This window comes from Danio aesculapii, chromosome 17, assembly GCF_903798145.1.
Source record: "Danio aesculapii chromosome 17, fDanAes4.1, whole genome shotgun sequence".
NCBI classification, from domain to species: Eukaryota; Metazoa; Chordata; class Actinopteri; order Cypriniformes; family Danionidae; genus Danio; species Danio aesculapii.
In genome coordinates, this window is record NC_079451.1 from 45,799,599 (window position 1) to 45,812,677 (window position 13,079).

Here is a 13,079-nt window from a genome sequence, read left to right on the forward strand (position 1 = left end):
TTTGGTAGGAGAAGGGGCTTATATGAAAGGCAAAGGCCTCTAGATTACGCTTATTTTACCAAAATAAAATACGATAATGCCTTGATTTTTAATTATTTAATTAGGAAAGTAAGGTCTGACTTTGCTGAGACAAAAGTCTTGTCACTGAACAGAAATAATGTAGAGTATAGAATATAAAGTCATGCTGCAGTGGAAAAAGAATTAATTTTGTGTGACTCCGATGAGCTTGGAGGACTGCATCCATACATCTCTGCAATGACTCAAATCACTTATTAATAAAGTCATCTGGAATGGCAAAGAAAGCATTCTAGCAGAGTTCATCAAGATTCTGTGGATTCATCTTCAATGCCTCCTCCTAAATCTTACCACAGACATGCTCAATAATGTTCATGTCTGGTGACTGGGTTGGCCAATCCTGGAGCACCTTGACCTTTTTTGCTTCAGGAACTTTTATGTGGAGGCTGAATATGAGAAGGAGCGCTATCCTGCTGAAGAATTTGCCCTCTCCTGATGATTGGGATGCAGTTCAACAGACGATTCATCATTTTACAAATGATCATCTAGAATTTATTATTTGTTGCTCTTACAACAAATACAACAAACGAGACTTTTGTCAGGTAGATATTTACAATTATGTTAGGATAAAATCTCATAAACCCGTCAAACACGCATTGAAGTCATGTTTCCCCAAAGTCCAAAAAAGGTAAAGTACAGCACACTGTAGCTCATTTTATTGCATCACGTTTTACATTTTGTTACCCAAAAATGAAAATTACCTCATAATTTACTCTTCCTCATATGGTTTTAAATGTTGAGAAATTTATTTCTTTGGTTGAGCACAAAAGAGGATATTTTGAAAAACGCTGGTTGGTGGGACCCATTGACTTCCGTACTAATAATTTTGTGACTATGGAAGTCGATGGGTCCCAGCAACCAGCATACTTCCTTTGTATTCAACCAAAGAAAGAATCTCATAAAGGTTTAAAATTACATGAGGGAGAGTAAATAAAGTACATTTCACTTTTGCGTGAACTAACCCTTTAATTGCTTCTGGATTATCTAAAATAATCCTGAAATAAAACTATCACAATGCAGTCAAAAATAAAGCAGCATCTTTGTGTTTTCTAAGCTGCTTCATACAGTCGAAACCTCACAGATGAGCAAAGTTCTAAACTACAGGACTGCACTTTTAGTGTTGGCCCCAAACTGACTCATTGTAAAGTGTCCCTACTCTGAAGCCCAGCTGGAATGCTTGGTTAATTTTAGTATATGCAGCTCCTCACATATGCACATAATAATCTTTTCCAGCTTTCATCTCAAGCCTATATTCAGCAGATGGTTTGTTCTAAGTGACGCCCCGTCCACATTGCTGTGAATTTAGGTCAACAAAAGTTTAATATTGTTTCAGCCTTTCATTCACTTAATAAACTTTTTGAATAGTGGTTACAGAGCGTAAAAATTGCAAAATGTCGCCCCGCTTGTAAAGACTCTATTTTTTTTTTAATTGAAGCATAAACTAGTTACATAATTTCGAGCAAAATCAGATCTAACCAAAACGAAGTTAATTTATAGTTTGTTTGGCTGTTCGAAACCGCTCATAACGCAAATTTTTGGTGGACTTTTTGGCTCCTAAATACATTTCAGCTACCATTAGAGTGTGACGATTATGCAATCAGTGGGTGTGTTCTGGAGCTCCGCCTACTTCAACATGCTGTTGTTTTTTTGCGTCATATATATCAAGGTTAGACAGGATAACAACATCCAACACAACAACACCAAGCTTCCAACATTGACTATGTTTACATGGACATCAGTAATCGAATTAATTGCCTTAATCTAATTAAGACAATAATAAGATTAAGACGTTTACATAAGTTACTTTTTGAATGTTCCTTTCATGATCCTGTTTTACATGTTATAACACATAATTCGATTAACGTCATTGCGTCACCACGCTATCCATGTTTCCTCCGGAGTTTCATGTAATTTCGGGTGTTTCATTTTTAATTTGTCGACTTTAACTGCAGTTTGGCACTTTCACTTCATGCATGCCCCCCTGACAAATGAGATATTGGATGCAACTATGAACAGCTGGATGAATGTAGTTTTAATGGAATGTCATACTGCATGCTGAATGGGAGAAAAAAAACCTCCGTATTTCGCATGCAGGTGTCTGTGGTCTTGACTCGTTAGGTGCAGATAATAGTGTCAGACAGCTGTGCGTATATAGACTATCCTGTCATTAAATGCGGGGAAAAGTCCTACATGACGGTAATAGTTTGATTAAGGTGTTTACTTGTCTGAACTGCACTTCAATAATGTGACTAAAATCGGCATACTCCACATAACTCTTAATTCCATTTCTCTTTAGTTCGATTATAACCATACCCTGTCAGTAAAGTCTAGTGGCTGAGAATGAGCGTTTTACAGTGTCTGCTATAATGTTAATGTTGTTTTGGGTGTGTTTACATAGATTAATATGGCCACGGTGTAAATAAACAGAACAGTTATGAGCTTATTGCCAGATTATATCGTTATGATAACATAATATATGCCTTTAATGATTTCCTTAAGATAAATGCCAAAAAATAACACAACTGGAATAACTACAGCAGTCGCGATCGTGATGACTTATGATAACGTGTGCAGGTGCTGTAGTGCTGTCCCAATTCTTAGGGGTAAATTTTGAAGCCCTTCCCTTTAACTCACGGATGTAAAGGGCCAAGAGGAAGGGGTAGGGGTACAAAAATAGAATTGGGATTGGGCCTAAGTCTGTATTCAACAAGCTGAAGATGGATTTTTTTTTTCATTACAATCCAGTAATTTTCCAATGGTTTTTAATGTAAATATGCATTTGATGCTAATGTGTGATCATTATATTCGATCTAGTGTCTTTTGCAGTGCCACACACTTGAATATGCCATGTCAAGTTAAAGTAATTCCAACTTGCATGCAGAGCCACTCCTCAATGTCAGTGCCAAAGCAGTGGACTAATCAGAAGAATTGGGAGGCAGGGCAGACATTGCAAGCTTCTGTTTACAGTAGCAAGTTGGGATTATTTGATGGCAACATGACTTTTTAAAAAATCATTCCTAAACGCTGCGTCTTTAGATGCAAAGGCACGTTCTCTGTAAATGGCTCCTAACACTGTTTATCTTGAGTTTCATATCTTTTATGTCATTGCTGACAGAGAGTTATATGTTGGATTTGTAGTCATGAAGAGAGTCACTAACAAATCTAATAGCAGTCTGCTTGTTGGGTTGGTCTCTGGCTCTCATTGAACGATTCTGACCCTGGGCTCTGATCCAGCGTCACAGAGAGCTTAAGCTGAGGAGAAACTGGCTGGTCAAGGGCCTGAAGCTTACAGTTCTGAATAAATAATGAGTCAGTGGTCCACTGCTACTTATTTATAACAGCCCTCTGTAATTTATTCAGACCGTTTGCCAAATATGGTAAAGGCAAGCCTGCTGTGTAAACATCCCTGTTCAGATTCCCATCCGGACGTCTAAAGAGAGCAAAATGATACTGGATGATCCTCCAAAAGTAACGTTTTTACCAAGCGGCAACCTCCCGCTCTCCCTCGGGAAGCCAATACGGAAGTAACTAAAACTGCAATTCATCAAAATTCCGCTAGTCCTGGCTCCATAATAGAGCAAATTTCAATTGAGCCCACTGTTAGAATGGCCAACTTTACAACAGAAAAAAAGGTGTTTACAACCTGGTACAAAGAACGATTTTGGTTCATATAGCTATTATTACCCTCCATGACAACTGTGAGGGGGGTGAATTTTTTTATAACTCATCCATTTCCTTTATATTAGGTTATATTAAATTTGCATAATTAAGGGCGTGGCCACTTGAGTGACAGCTACGTCTCGCTGGTCGCCGTCACTTCACCTCAGCTGAATCCGGCAGATTAGCCACTGATCTCGGCATATTCATCGCATTTTTGTTTTGTTTTATGTGGCTTTACACCGTCAGCTGCCTTTTGGACTTATTTCTTACAATTATCAGATGATATGGGATGCTGTGTGCATTTAATTGTGCTCACAAACCATTCATGTGGCCTCGTTTCCATGTGAGTAAAGTTATATACTTGTATACCATCTCTATAAATGTGTGTGTTTTATTTAAGATCATTTATCATTTATAATGTTCTTTAGGACTGTAAAGCACATCAGAATGTGACAGATTGATTAGCTGTAGGCTCTAGAACAGTCATCTGAACCGTTGTCATACAGTGTTATGCCTGGAGTTCATCAATAGTCTTGCATTAATAACACAGACTATGTCTGAAGTGTTTGGAAGTAATTCACGTTTTTCTCCTGTAGAAAAACGTCATAAGAACAATGTTTAGTGGCTCAATGTATTACTACAGTGTTTTTAAAAGTCTAAACACTTTATTGATATAGTGTACAGCCAAGCACATGTGGTCAGAACACAAACGAGTCGCAGGTAATAAAGTATCAAGCGTTTCTCCCAAAGTAAAGTCTGTCTGCCAGGTCTAAGCAAAGTGCCAGCAGGTGTCTGTAGCTCCGCCCACTCTCCGCCTCTTTGCCCTTGTTTGGTATCTCGCCGTGGGTGCGATGACGCGCGAACAAAATGGCGACGGTTGGCCGCGCCTACTATTAGCTTTTTTTTCAGAAACCTATGGGTGACGTCACGGATGCTACGTCCATATATTTTACAGTCTATGGTTTTTACAGATACCTGAATTTAGTGCTGCACTATATTGGAAAAATCTAACATTGCAATGTTTTTTTTATTCTGCTCTTATGTATTGCGATATGAATATAATTGAATTTTAGATGACTGTGATATCTCTATTTGGAAAGAATTTATAATTTTAGATTGTTTGGAATGAAGGGGAGTGCATAAAATATAAAAAAAAACAATCTACAAACATAGATTAATTCAATAAAGAAAAATATACAAATCAATTAGCAGCGTTTTATTGTTTATACATTCCAACTGTATTTAGGTATACAGTATACAGTAATCGAATAATTAAATGTAAAATAATACTGCATAGACTTCGTTTTCTAAAAAATTTAATAAAATTAATTGTTATTAATTTGTTAAAGTTACAAATGGTACAATTTCTTATGCCTAAATGCTTTTAAAACCCCCACACACTCTCAGGCTTCAAAAAACACTTGCGAAATAAAGAATTATAATCCAGACTCAATATTGCATAAACTCAAGATGTGACTATTGCGTATGATCACATTGTGATATCGATGTTGAAATAATATATATTGTGCAGCCCTACAATTTGGGTTGTTGGGTAATTGAACTTAGTATGATGTTTAAATCAGTGTAATCAAAATATCCATATTTCGATAAGTATCGATACTGGAATATTTAAAACGATACGATCTTGCTTTTTGTTAGTATTGAGATGGCACTGGTATTTTGGTTGAAGGTTTTTGGTTTGTGAATAAACGAACAAATAAACAAGGAAGGACAAAACAGGGCCAATATGGCAGGCATTGCTACAAAGCAACGCTATGCAAATGCCTTAATAGCTAAGCACTTGAAAAAAAACCGACATGTAACGTTGTGTAAACAATTACAGAGGGTTGGTAACTGCCCCATTTCAAATATCAATAATGTTCAAATAAGCATTGCCGATATGAGTGCTGTCCCCCCTTTTTTAATCTTTTTTTAGTTTTTAAATCTCTCAAGTTAATATATGTATATGTATCCATAGTTTCCTCGCAGTATCGAAAATTGTATCGATAGCGTTTTTATTTATTTATTTATTTATTTATTTATTTTTTATTATTGATTTATTTATTTTATTTATTTATTTATTTTTAATTTTTAAAATTTATTTATTTTGTTTATTTGTTTATTTATTTATTTTTTTGGTATTGTATCAAAGTAAAAAATTCCGCTACCCTGACAACTCTAGTTTAAAGTGTCTGGTTCTGTGCTTATTAATTTAACCAGTCAGCAAAATCCGCTGACAGTGATTCATTTAAAACTATAAATTTGTTAAATTTTGTATATATATTACTCATTTTGATTTGCATTACTGGCATTCGTATTGTAAAGAATTCCCGTGGGTCATGGAATTTCTTAAGTATGGAATTTTAAAAGGTTTATTCCAGACATTGAAAATCTGAGAATTTTTTATATTTTTCCGAATTATGAAATTTCAGGGATTTAAGTGCATCAGAATGTAATTTTTCCTATACCATTTTTTTAAATTGTGTTTTTTTCTGCCTATTGTTATAGTGAGGCTATTTTTCAGCTCAATTTCATTTCTTTTATGCTTATCAACGGGCAATTACTGTACTGTAACAGAGTAAAGAAGTGTGTTCAATTATTGCTTAAATGGGGATAGTGCCATCTACAGTGTCCATGGTGTAATAAACATGTGGAGTAGAGACCACCCAAAGAAGAGTTAATGAAGCATTGCTGTGGAAATGGTTATTTTCTCTATGAACCAGAAACTATTTACACACGCTGTCTCCATTGTACTTGCCCAAGCAAGATCATCACACCGGAATGGGAGTAAGGTTTAGGGGGGTGAGTGGAACAGAGGCCAGCTAGTAAAGTGCTGTGCAAGTAAAATCTCACTCCTCTGAACTCTAAAAAGTGATCTAGCGGCAGACACTATAGAGGCCAATGTCTTTAGCCTCCTTGTTAGAGCAACCGACTCCCACACTAAGAATTGCTGATTCGATCCCAGCTCAGAGCGGGTTGGGTGGTGTAGGACCGGTGGATTACATTGGTGCCGTGACCTGGATGGGAGTGAGGTTTAGGGGGTGAGTGTAACAGAGGCCAGCTGGTAAAGTGCTGTGCAAGTAAAATCCCACTCCTCTGAATCCGAAAGGGTGCTCTAGGCGACAAGATGCTAGAGGCCATTGGTCTTTAGCCTCCTTGTTAGAGCAACCAACTTCCATACAAAGAATTGCTGATTCGATCCCAGCTCAGAGCAGGTTGAGTGGTGTAGGTTCGGTGGATTACATTGGTGCCGTGACCTGGATGGGAATGAGGTTTAGGGGGGTGAGTGTAACCGAGCTCAGCTAGTAAAGTGCTGTGCAAGTAAAACCTCACTCCTCTGAATCCGAAAGGGTGCTCTAGCAACAGACGCTAGAGGCCATATACCTTTAGCCTTCTTGTTAGAGCAAGGACTATTTACACATGCTGGATAGGATAATTGATAATGGAGGTCAATGGGGCAAAAACAGCCACCAACATAACGAAAAGGTGGTCAATTTGAGCAGTACACAAGGGTTAATTTCACTTGGATTGGACACACAACTGTGAGGAAGAAGGGGCTGCTGGGAATGGAGTCTGCAGTGGTGTGGAGCTGTACAGATGATGACGCTGGTGGTGCATGCTGTAGCTCCAAGAAAGAATTGCTGATTTGATCCCAGCTCAGAGGCGGGTTGGGTGGTGTTGGGTGGGCATGTTACATTGGTGCCGTGACCCCGGATGGGAGTGAGGTTTATAGGGGTGAGTGTAACAGAAGCCAGCTAGTAAAGGGCTGTGCAAGTAAAATCTTACTCCTCTGAACCCGAAAAAGGTGCTCTAGCGACAGACGCGATAGAGTCCATGGTCTTTAGCCTTCTTGTTAGAGCAACCGACTTCCATGTGGAGAGTCGCTGGTTTGATCCCAGCTCAGAGCGAGTTGAGTGGTGTAGGATCAAGTTGCACCAGGATAATATTTCATTTTGGAGCTTTGACTTTAAAATGACAATAAAGACTGGATGTTAAAAAGTATACAAAAGAAAAGCTAAATGCAAGTTTTGTAAAACTACTGTTGAGCTAGCAAATGTTAGCATTTAGCAACCACGCGAACAGTAAATATTTTGGATAATTAACCCAATGATTTCGGAAATAATCTATCATTTCTATCATTTAATTGAATGCAAAGCACAACAGTGACCTATGTTTTCCCTTTCTTTGTATAGTAGTCCATGAAAAGTCAGCTTTTTGGTCAGTGAAAGTCGTTTGGCTGAGAGTGGGAACCCTAGTTGTAGCTTATCTGTGGTGTATGCATGAAAAAAATCTGAAACACAAAGCGTACAGTAATTAGTTCATATATTCAGCCCATTCACAATTATGGTGCCCATAATATTTTCATTTCTGTATGATTTTCTGTTACCACCCCGTAACGGCCCATCGTTGCTCACTGTTGCTACCTGAGTGCTATAAATTGATACTCTAGTTGTGAAAAACGCTATTCATTTCATCCCTTGTTTTTAGTTTATTGTCCTCTTGCACTCTCCTTGTTCCCCAAACTAGTCTGGTCAGCAAGGTGAGTTCATCATCAGTGTAATGGCTTCTTACCAGTTGCTGTTTACCATAATTGATCCCTTTAACAGAGATACATCGGCTCACAGCAGTAGACCTTATGTGACTAAACAACACAGAATTACCATATTCTACGCCATCCAAGCTTTTTAGCATACTACTGGCAGTGTCTGGGCTCTCAGCTCTGCTAAATATGTTTCACAGTTGTGTCACTCAAGGAAATTAGTAAGTGCTGCAGGAACACCGCTGATTCAATACGGACAATGAAACTCATTCCTGTTATAATGTCAACTATTTTAGCAATTCATCCTGCACGAAAAGTGTGTTCGATGTCCTGAGATGACAACATACAGTGTCCATATGTTGCTTTGCGGTGTTTTCACTTGGCACATAAGAAGCTTTCTAATCTGAGGCCATTGCTAGAGGGAGTCTCTTTTTACTTGGCAACCATCATTGTTTTTGTTTTTACATATACACACTTTGATACAAGCTGTAAAGTGTCTACTGGCTTTATTTGAAATATCAGGCAGAGTATATAAAGAGCACTTGCTAGTGTAAACGGGCATTATTAAAAAACCCATTATAAAGTCGGCAACCTGATATTAGCACTTGTGTTTGTGCCAAAACGCACATAGAAACATGCATTTGGAGCTCAGTGCTGGTGAATATGAATGACTGTCTGACTAAACAATCGTTGTCACGCTGGAAAAGGGGTTTATGGGAACACTCACTGTGCAGTTCTCCAGAGGACTGAAACAGCATTCACAGACAAGACTTAAGACTCCGATTAGGGACTTTGTATAATCCGTTTATCCAGTCAATGGAGAAGACCCTTGGTAATATGACGCATAGACCTCTGGGAATACAGATTCCCTTTAGTGCTGAACTCTGTGCTTTACTTACATTATTTTCCTTGTCTTTGGTGGTGAGAAGTACACATAGACATGATTTAAATTTTTTTGTTAAATAATGTTTTGTGTTAATGAGAGTTTTTTAAGTTCATTTAAAGGTGTGATAGAAGATCTACGAAAATGCTAATGTTAGCCTGATAGCATTAAAAGCCAATGTCCCACCCTGCTAAATGCCATTTAAAAGTGAGATAGGAGATCTACGAAAATGTTAACGTTAGCCTGATAGCACTGAAAGCCAATGTCCCACCCTGCTAAATGCCATTTAAAAGTGTGAGAGGAGATCTACGAAAATGTTAACGTTAGCCTGGTAGCACTGAAAGCCAAGTCCCACCCTGCTAAATGCCATTTAAAAGTGTGATAGGAGATGTACGAAAATGTTAACATTAGCTTGATAGTACTGAAAGACACGGTCCTACCTGCAAATTGCCATTTAAAGGTGCGATAGATCTACGAAAATGGTAACATTAGCATGATAGCACAAAAAAAAAAACAATGTCCCACCCTGCAAATCTCCATTTAGAGGTGCGATTAGGAGATCTTGGAAAATGCTGACGTTAGCCTGATAGCACTGAAAGCCAACGTCCCACCCTGTGAAACTATTTAAAGGTGCGGTAGGAGATCTACGAAAATGCTAATGTTAGCCTGATAGCACTGAAAGACACGGTCCCACCTGCAAATTGCCATTTAAAGGTGTGATAGGAGATCTTGGAATATGTTAACGTTAGCCTGATAGCACTGAAAGCCACTGTCCCACCCTGCGAATCTCTATTTAAAGGTGCGATAGGAGATCTTGGAAAATGGTAATGTTAGCCTGATAGCACTGAAAGCCAACATCCCACCCTGAACATCGCCGTTTAAAGGTGCAATAGGACATCTTCGAAAAAGCGAAAGTTGGTCTGATACCTCTGAAAGCCAACGTTCCACCATGCAATTCGCCATTTAAAGGTGCGAAAGGAGATCTTGGAAAGTGCTAACGTTAGCCTGATAGCACTGAAAGCCAACATTCTACCTTGAACATCGCCAATTAAAGGTGCAGTAGGAGGTCTACGAAAATACTAATGTTCACTGATTGCAGTGAAAGCCAACATCCCACCTGTCATTTGAAGGTGCAATAGGGGATCTAAATTTGGTGTATCTCTAACACAAATGTATCATCTGTGTTCTGAAGATACAAGTATATGAACTTTTTGGTATACTATGGTGCTTTTTAAAAATTTTTTTTTTTTTTTTTTTAGAGTTTTGCAGTACATGTCACCATTCAATGATTCATTCAATTTGTCCAACATGTCTTAAACAGTTTGAAATAGTCAGTAATTGATGACAAAATGACTATTCTTATATCCTGTGCATAATTAGTTGTGCATTTTATACATCATATTTCGTCATTAGTTTAATAGATAATTAGATTTAGATTAATTTGATAATAGATTTAGTTTGAATAGATAGATACTCTGAGGTGTTTTTGGGGATGTTTGTGCCTTAACTGAGTCTACAGATTCGGCAGAGCAGGAGTAGAGTGTTACTGTCAGCATGAGAGCGGATCGGCTGTCATCCAGCTGGAGTTTCTTGTCAATGTAGTAAGTTTGTTCATCTGTGTAGTCATTTTCCCTTTCGTAACTGTTTTTTTTTTTTATTTCTCTTCATTAACTTTTGGTTGAATATTTGGATTTGTAAAATTAGTAATCTGTTTGATATATAGGTTAATATTTAGTGTATATATATATATGTATATATATATATATATATATATATATATATATATATATATATATATATATGTATATATATATATATATATATATATATATATATATATATATATATATATATATGTATAGATATATATATATATATATATAATATATATATATATGTATATGTATATGTATATATATATATATATATATATATATATATATATATATATATATATATATATATATATATATATATATATATATATATATATATATATATATATATATATATATATATATATATGAGCAATTCCAGCGTTATGGTTGTGACATTTGCAGTAAATTCTCAAAACATAAATTCACATAGAAAGTAGATGTTAACTTTATATTAAAACAACTGTTTATATTTTCCAAAACAACTTACCACAGAGTTAAGGAGCAGAAAAAGTTCAATCTGTAAAAGTTTTTTATATATTAGATATTGAAAATAAACATGCGTTAAGGATGTGACGAAAAAAGTTAGCAAGTGTACAGTATGCAATATACTTTTTAGAAATTCTGTGAATTAAACTGCTCAAGCCAAAAGAAATAATGATAATCGAAAGGATAAAAGTTGGTTCTCTACAGAACAAAAAGGATTGATTTTATTTTATTTGACATTTTTTGCAATTATGAGGGAAATGCTCCATTATTGATGCGACATCTCTCCGTTATGGATGTGACAGATGTGAAATTGCCACTTGTGTGATTTTGGTAAATCCATTATAATTGTTTTAAAACATTAACAGATACAGTTTCTAGCATTTTTAAAGCACTGTAAAATACTTGCTTGCACAAAAAAATGCAGAAACGGTTTCGCTATTTTGTCGAAAACGTAATTTTTTTCATGGCAAGGTAGACATTTGCATGGAATTGCTCATATATTTATATATATATATATATATATATATATATATATATATATAGTGAATAATAAAACATTTAGAGCTGTCTAGTTTTTCAGTCTTTCATTGTGTTTTGTCTATAGGGGGCGCTGGTTAGTGCTCTGGCGGATGACAGTATTCATTTGTGGAATCTGAGGCAAAAGCTTCCAGCCGTTCTCCATTCTCTTAAATTCAATCGAGAGAGGTAAGCATTCTGCATATAAATGTATGCGGATATACAAATATATGCAGCAAATATACAAATATATACAACACTCCACTGTTTTTTAAACAGCACTATTAATTAAAATACAAGAAAAATTGTGTTCAGGCTTAATACAGTAATCAAATTCATTCATTCATTCATTTTCCTTTGGCTTAGTCCCTTTATTCATCAGTGGTCACCATAGCGCAATGAACTGCCAACTTATCCAGCATATGTTTTACACAGCGGATGCCCTTCTAGCTGCAACCCAGTACTGAGAAACACCCATACACTCTCGCATTCACACACACATACGCTACAGCCAATTAAGCTTATTCAATTCATCTATAGAGCATGTGTTTGAACTGTGGGGTAAACCGGAGGAAACCCACGGCAACACATGCAGAACATGCAAACTCCACACACAAATGCCAACTGACCCAGCTGGGACTCGAACCAGCGACCTTCTTGCTGTGAGGCGACATTGCTAAACTCTGAGCCACTGTGTCGCCCCAGTAATTAAATTATGAAAGAAATGATATTGTTGAATAAATACACACACTGAATGACTTAGGGTGGTGCACAGGTCTGTTTCTTGCAAAATGTGGAAAACTTATTTCATGTGGTATAGGTGAGCTGAATAAACTAAATTGGCCATAGTGTATGTGGGTGAATGGGGAAGTGTATGGGTGTTTCCAAGTGTTGGGTTGCGGCTGGAAGGTCATCCCCTACGTAAAACATGTGCTGGATAAGTTGGCAGTTCATTCCACTCTGGCGACCACAGATTAATAAAGGGACTAAGCTGAAAAGAAAATGAATGAATGAAAAACATAACATAAGACAAGATTAAGTTTAAAGATTACAAATTAATCTTTTATTTTCGTGAGTAATATCAAGTTTAATATTTTAAAATCAAGGATTAAGACAGCCATAAGCATTAATATTGTAATCTTACAGTCATAGTGTCAAATAGCATTATTATTATACCAATCTAGAATATTATTAGCTGTGTCTCATTTTAGGAGGATGCAGACTTCAAAAGTGAGTCCTTCGAAGTCCACACAATTCGAAC

General features: G+C 36.7%; 1 protein-coding gene across 1 annotated transcript in view; it reads left to right on the forward strand.

Moving 5' to 3' along the window:
• The window catches only part of stxbp5b (syntaxin binding protein 5b (tomosyn)), a 157,508-nt gene that overhangs the window by 21,314 nt on the left and 123,115 nt on the right, over positions 1–13,079 (forward strand). The window contains 2 exon segments of the mRNA XM_056476757.1: positions 10,678–10,759; positions 11,907–12,007. Of these exon segments, the coding sequence (XP_056332732.1) occupies positions 10,678–10,759; positions 11,907–12,007 (183 nt within the window).